The sequence below is a fragment of the Linepithema humile genome, chromosome 3 (assembly GCF_040581485.1).
Source record: "Linepithema humile isolate Giens D197 chromosome 3, Lhum_UNIL_v1.0, whole genome shotgun sequence".
Lineage (NCBI taxonomy): Eukaryota > Metazoa > Arthropoda > Insecta > Hymenoptera > Formicidae > Linepithema > Linepithema humile.
In genome coordinates, this window is record NC_090130.1 from 30,093,048 (window position 1) to 30,100,272 (window position 7,225).

The following is a 7,225-nucleotide window of genomic DNA, read 5'->3' on the forward strand; positions in this document are numbered from 1 at the left end:
TAGCTTATTATATTATCTATATTTTCACGTTGTAATTGTGATATTATGTAATTATTACGATTAGTAAATTAAAATATATTGATATTGATAGAAAAAATAATCTAATTACTGTGTCGCCATAAATTGAAAGATAAGATGAATCAGTCGATGATGAAATTGAAAACAGAACATTTATTAAGCACATATATCATACACGCTTTATTTACAATGCATTCACATCGATAAAATTACAGCACATTTGCGTCAATACAGATACTTATACACTGCCTATCAAAAGAAAAAAAAAAAAAAAAAAAATCGGCGCATCTCAAAGCAAGCCTTCTCACTCAGCAAAACTTTGTATATGCTACATAGATAAAAAGATGAAAAAATGATAACAGTATCACAGTACGGGAACCGTTTACTTGAGAAAATTTGTGTTTAAAACGTTAATATTTTGTAAAATCAAATGCCACAAATTTAGAATTATATCATTGATGTCGAGTCAATCATCGAGATCGATCGATTTTTCCGATAAACAGTGTATATTACTACTATACATTACATTTAACAAAAAATATCAACTTTTGTTTACCTTCGAGATATTTGCGAAAATTCGGAATTGAGTTCATGACTGTTAAACACGCTGCATTCTCATTTACATCGCAGAATTACATTTCCCCTAAATAATTTTTACATACTTGTAAAGTAAAATGGCTATAATTTCATTAAATATAGTCCTTCTATAAAAGTCGTTTAAATTATATTTTCATAAAATTTTTTTGCCTTTGCGGCACGTCGATTTTTCAGGCACAACGCTAAAAGCATTCTCGGCACGAAGAATACTTGAACTTTGTGTCATGCAAAGTTCGGGGCTCACTGAAGGGATCTTCCCGCATCGATGGCGCGCTACGAGTTTATGACGTACGTGATCCAGTCGACGGTCTTGGCTACGCGATGATAGATACCCGGTTGACCCGGCTGCGCGCAGGAGTAACCAGCGGAAACGATGCCAATGAGATACCACCGACCGGTTTTTTCCAACATCAACGGGCCGCCGCTATCGCCCTAAAAGTTAAGTGACTCATATTCCCGAGAAGATACATTATACTCGACAGGAAAAAAAAAATAAAGAAACAGAACGACGATTCATTGTTCAAATAGTACACGCCCACGGCGTGATGAAACCACTTACCTGACACGAGTCTTTGCCGCCGCTGCGGTAACCGGCACACATCATCTCGTCGTAAATGACGACGTTGATGCCGTTGGAGCGATGCCACCGCTCGCAGAGACGATTATCGATCACGGGCACATCCACCGCTTGCAATGTCTTGGGTCGTAATCTCGAACCTAAATAAAACAATTCGCAAGAAATTAATTAATATCTGAATTGAGCATAATATTTTATTTTTTTTTTTTTAAGAATAGTATTTTTCGCAAGATAAAAAATAAAGACAATTATAAAATTATATATTTTATCGAGTAATTATAAAATTATATATTTTATCGAGTAATTATAAAATACAATTTTTCTTATAAAGCAGAAAATACCTGCTTGCAAAGCGCCCCATCCGGCGGCCCAGCCATATTGTCCCAGAAAATCTTCATTTTTCTCCGGTAAGCATATAGGCGCTATGTGGGGCATATAATGAACTGGTCGATCTAATCGAAGCACGGCTACATCAAACCTAGTAAATAAAGTAAACTAAGTAAAGTAAAAGAGACATGAGATCGATAAAATCATAATTATGTATTATTATGTATTATTCGAGACTTACATTTAGTAAATTTTTAGTAGATTAACAATAGTATAAAGCGAAAGTACCTATCCGCTTGTGGCGTGAATTTGAAATAAGGGTGCACTCTAATCTCTCGAACCCCAAAGGTGTAAGCTGGTAGAGATTCACTCGCAGAATTGACCATGTAATCACCAAGGGTGACTTGGACTTGTCGCGCCGTTGCTCTAAAATTTTTTTATTTAATATTTAGTACACAATGTATATTTTGTAATGAAATGAGTAATATTAATTGAAAGTTTAAACGTAATATTTAAATTTTAATTAATCGTGTATATTTACGTATAATTTTTTAAATACGAGAAGAAAGCTCACTTTGCAACGCAATGTCCAGCGGTGACGACGTGGAATCGATTAACCAGAGTGCCGCCGCATCTGCTGGATCCGATCCGTATATAAGCCTGTCAACGTAAGAGAAATAATTTTAATAACAAATACAAACAAAGGTGTTTCGCTATTATCATGTCTAACCTGCCACGGAAAACTGCCGAAACCGGCATCATCGCCACCGACGATTCTTCTTTGTGCGATTTGCTTTGAAACCGGTATGCCGCAACCTGAAAAACGCAATTGCCTGGACTCTTGAGCAGTTAGAACACCGCCTTTATAATTAACGCGACTGTCAGTTTTAATTATCCGGCGCGACGTATTGCGCCAGAGTTGCCACATTTGCTTTTTCAAAATAAAAGGTAAGAATTAAATAAATTACGCCAAAAGAACAAAAGAGCTTGTGTATATTTTGCAATACATAATTAAAACAACGTTTATATGTATAATAGTTACATGTATAACGAAAAACAATTTAAACATATTTCTTGCAAAAATTTTTAATTCTTCTGAATTATAAGACGTATCTGGCAATTCTAGCTATGCTGCAACCGGCGATTACAATGATACGTAAGAGCTGAAACATAGTTCTATTACAATCAACGCTTTTAGAGTCGAGCCGCGCTGTCGAAAGCGTGAAGTAACCGACAGTGTGACAAAAATGGTTCCTTCCCGTTCTTGTATCGCCGAGATTGGACTTGGAGTAATGCGGATAAATGTCTTAATAGCGTTCCTTCCATCCGATTTCAATGTTGGACCGTGACACATAATTGTGTAACCAAGTATAATTTCAATAATAACGCTTGTGCAACTGCGAATGTTGCATTGATCATTCGCTTTCTCGATTATTGCCTCGACAGATAAAAGAAACGTTATTTATAATTATTGAGATGCTAGCTGTCAAGCCAAGGCTTCTGATAAAAAAATCTTGAGAAGAGAGCAGGTATAAATTACAATGTATTATAAAAGCAGCAGTTTGAAATGATAGTCTCTTTCACAACTGTCGCACGATTATTTAATTTTCGTATGTACAATCATGCAACATTATTGTCATAACGCTTTAAGAAGACTAAAACTTTCGAATCTTTGCTAACACCATTAGTATTAGAATAATTGATTACAATTATTCGAGCTGCGGAGAAGCAAACAAGTTTTTTAAATAATAATTAGACTATTTGAATTTTTAATCATGTTTAGTCTCTTAGTTGGTTATGTTGTTTGCGGATAATCCATGCGCTCATTAGTGCATCTTTTTGTACAAAATAAAAGCGTTCTCGTGCAAAAAACAGATGTTGCAAATGCAACAAAGCATTTTATCACGCTGTTTGTTTTTCCTTTTTGTAAAAAGAAAAAGGGAAATCAATGCAAATCATTAATTTTACGAGCCGATGTCAATGCGAGAAGCGCGTTTTCACTAACAAGATAATTAATCCACGCGCGGCACTCATTATAATTCCTCCATCTATATGCTTGTTACGCTTTCTATCGTGTCATCCTTCATTGATTTTTTATTTTCACTATTTTTATTTGTTTATAATTATAATTACAGTTTATCAAGAAATTTCTTTTTCGCCTTCAAGTAGAGATCTGATTTTAATTAGATTAACTTTACATTGCGGTAAAAAAAAAAGTAAAAGGACCAAGGAGATAGCCATTTATAGTTGTTAACAGGCATTACAGGAAGTTCGGTGGATATCGTACAGAAACACAACGCGCTATGATATCATTAAAATAATTTCCGGGCCAACATGCGTGATAGAAGTTCATACAAATTTTTTTCAACATGCTTGGGTTGTATATCTTATGTGTGCATAAGAGGGAAGAAGGATAAGAAAGTAAATGTAAAGGAAGAAGAAAAAAATTTAGGACGATATCGACATCTGACGAAGAGAAATTGTGCAATTTCTCTGGATAAAAGATTTGAAGAAAAATAGAAGTTCATGCTTGGAGCTGTTGCAAATTGCAGTGTTGCGAGATAATTGACAATGAAATATAACGGACAGAGGGAGAAAGGAAGAGGGCAAGAGAGAGAAAGAGAGCAAAAGACTGAAGAGACGAGGGAAGAATCCATGCTTGTAAGTGTGATGATAAAGTATGGAGGGCATGCTTTTCGAAGGAAGGACTTACGGGCGTCGTCGCTGGCGGTCTCCGTGTACAAATCCAGCGGAAGCGGCCGAGATTGATCTCTAGGCGACTCGATCAGATTATTATCAGTGAGAGCGTTAGGGTCTTTCCGCTGACAACACGCGAACATAATGCCGCCGCAGCTGCCGTCCAATAGGCCAGCAGTCATCCAGCACATTAGAAAAAATTCGCAGCTCCGTCCGTCCGCGCACAATGTATCATCGCCTTTCCACAGCGGTCTTTTTTGTTGGCGCGTCTCTGCAGAAAATATGGAAACTCTTGTCTTTCGCGGCTGTCAAGTTACGTGATTGTCCTGCGCGACTGTCAAGTTATCAGTGTACGACGCGGTCGCACTTCCTGTGTCCAGCCGAAGGAAACATATTTGGGCATATAATGCGAGATAAAGCGACCGCACTTTTTAGAGTACAAGCGAGTACAAACGATCTTTTGTACTAAAAGAATGAGATTATTGTGCAGCTTTGAAGTTTATCAATAAATTCAATGCATTTGTATGTTTTGTACTTTGCAATCACTAATTGGCTAAATTCTTCTTCTTTCTTAATTATTATTTCTTTTTTATCAATTAAATAATTTTAACCAGGCGAATTAAACATAAATATTATTTACGCAAAAATAATTATTATATGATTTTCAGATAGAGTTCTTATTTAATATATTTATCTTTCTTATTCCTATTACTCGTCTATATATAATTCATTATTTATATTCCCAATATGTATTCATTTTATACTCCATTATTTTGTAATGTTTCATACAAGTATATACACACACATATATACGTGTAATGACAACAGCGTACGTACTGAGTATAGACATCTGCGGCATGCAAAGCCGAGAAGATCCGATTTTGTTTCATGTCGCTACGTCAATTTTTCGCCGAGTTATAAGGTTCTAAAAATTGCGCGCGAGCGCACCGTATAACAATAGATTCGCCGCGTGACACCGTGCCCGCGGCATGTGTCAGCTGTTACGTAACTTATGCTTACTACGGTCAGCTGATTATTTAATTCGTCCCTACATGTGCTCGGCAAGGCCGCGACCTTGAAGCATGTGGCTACTTCCCTCGCCGGTCGGTAGATTTCGCCCTAGATCGGGACCACACGAGATTTCGCGGGTCGAAGCGACTGTCAATATATTCGCGGATGGAAGAATTGTAGCACTTTGAGCCGTGCTTATATAAGAGGTAAATCTCTAGCCTTTCTGAACTGAGCCCAGTATTATTTATCTTAGATAATAGATCTGTGAGATAGCATTGTTTAATTACGGACATATAATTAATCCTTTTTGTACGGCAGTGTAAAATGTGAAACGGTTACCGGCCGGCGCACCGAATTCATAGGTTAGGACGGCATGTATACATATTTCGTAACCGCAACAAGTGTTTTTCGGATAAGTATGTCAACTAATGCTTCTCAGAACGAGGTATGTATACGTTCTTAGTATACAGCGGACGTGTTTTTGAACGACACATGTATAAATACGATTCTCGTACCAAAAAGGTTAACCAAAAAGGCACGCTCTCGATAGAACTTTGAATGCTACTCTTCTCTTAATCAGATGTTATCAAAAGCTATAATTAGTAATGTCATTCAATTAAAGACATCGATACGATAACATATGCTAAACGATACATACGATCCTAGTATAAGGCTCGGTTATCAATCTAGAAAGTTGAGAAAATTGAGACACTTTGCATAAATGCCAATTTTTCGGATTGATATTTCGATGTTTTAATTATTGATAAATTATTGTAATTATTAATCAGTAATCAAAGAAACGTGAACCTGTCACTCTTATTCCGTCGATTACTCCAAGTCTAGTTTCAGAATAGAAAACGGTAACCGGCTCTAGAGCCGGTTTACAAGCAAAATAGAAAAATAGGTTAAGGTTTTAATTAGTCGAAATTATAAATGAAAGGATCTTTTTAATTGAATTGAGCACTGCACATTTCTAATTAAAAATTTGGATAATATTTAAAAAATATAATTTTGAAATATATATTTCTATTATAAAATGATACTTATATCTTTTGTGATGATAAATTATCTGCAAACGAGTTAATGATGGTATAATTTATAGTTACATTTATCGTGAAATAATTTCTTGACTTCAAACTCAATCAAAATAAATTACACAAAAGATTAAACCAACTCTGCTCAAATCACGGTAGAAATAAGTGCAATCGACAAAAAAGAAACATTGACGTGGTAATAATGTCATTCGTTTCTCGACGACAAGCTCTTCACAGCACGTAATCGTAAATGACTCTTGTACCAGGACAATCTCGGACAATCTACTGTCCGGCGGCAAAGCGTGCCGTCGATGATGTCGTAACGATTTCCGTGTCGTGAACCTCGACGGAAGTCGTCGACTGTGATAGAAATAAGTTTCACGCGCCACGGTTATTACGAAGTAGGACGTTGCGCGACTAATCGTCCGATTTTTACAAATAAGCGACAAAGTCACCGGGGCGATTAAGGTCCTCCACCACAGGTGGAAAGCACGAATTTAGAAATAATCGAAAATTTCTTAAAACGGTGCCATTGAAGATAATTATCTATTGATTTTTTTCTGCAATCAACTTTTACATACCTGTTTCTAACCTTGGATAGTCCTCTGGCGTCTGCTTTCGATGATCTGAAATATAAATACGATAATCTTCTAGAAAACTATAATTATTCTGAAAGAAAGTAATCTGTGGCCAAATAAATTATTTAATATTAGAAAAAATAATAAACAATATATAAAAATTAATTAATTTTAGTCTTAAAAATTTCTGAGATTGAAATTAATTTATTTTGATATTTTTTATTATTTTTGAGAAATTTTTGAAAAATTTCTGCCATTGCTTATACAATTATAATTGCTATTATAATACAGACATTTTACAATTTGTCGTACTTGCATTACATATCTTATCGCGTTTATGATCGCTTTATTTCAATCGCGTCGGAGATACGTGATGGTCTATTTGC

The 7,225-nt window shown here is 35.7% G+C and overlaps 1 protein-coding gene across 1 annotated transcript; it reads right to left on the reverse strand.

Moving 5' to 3' along the window:
* Nucleotides 1–151: 151 nt before the first annotated feature.
* Nucleotides 152–4,587, reverse strand: LOC105669757 (venom protease). The gene is made up of 7 exons (XM_067351648.1): nt 4,233–4,587; nt 2,250–2,335; nt 2,094–2,179; nt 1,808–1,945; nt 1,534–1,670; nt 1,175–1,332; nt 152–1,047 (listed from the first exon to the last, which is right to left on the reverse strand). The coding sequence occupies exons 1-7, from the start codon at nt 4,405–4,407 to the stop codon at nt 889–891; spliced, it is 939 nt and encodes a 312-aa protein (XP_067207749.1). The 5' UTR covers nt 4,408–4,587; the 3' UTR covers nt 152–888.
* Nucleotides 4,588–7,225: the final 2,638 nt, after the last annotated feature.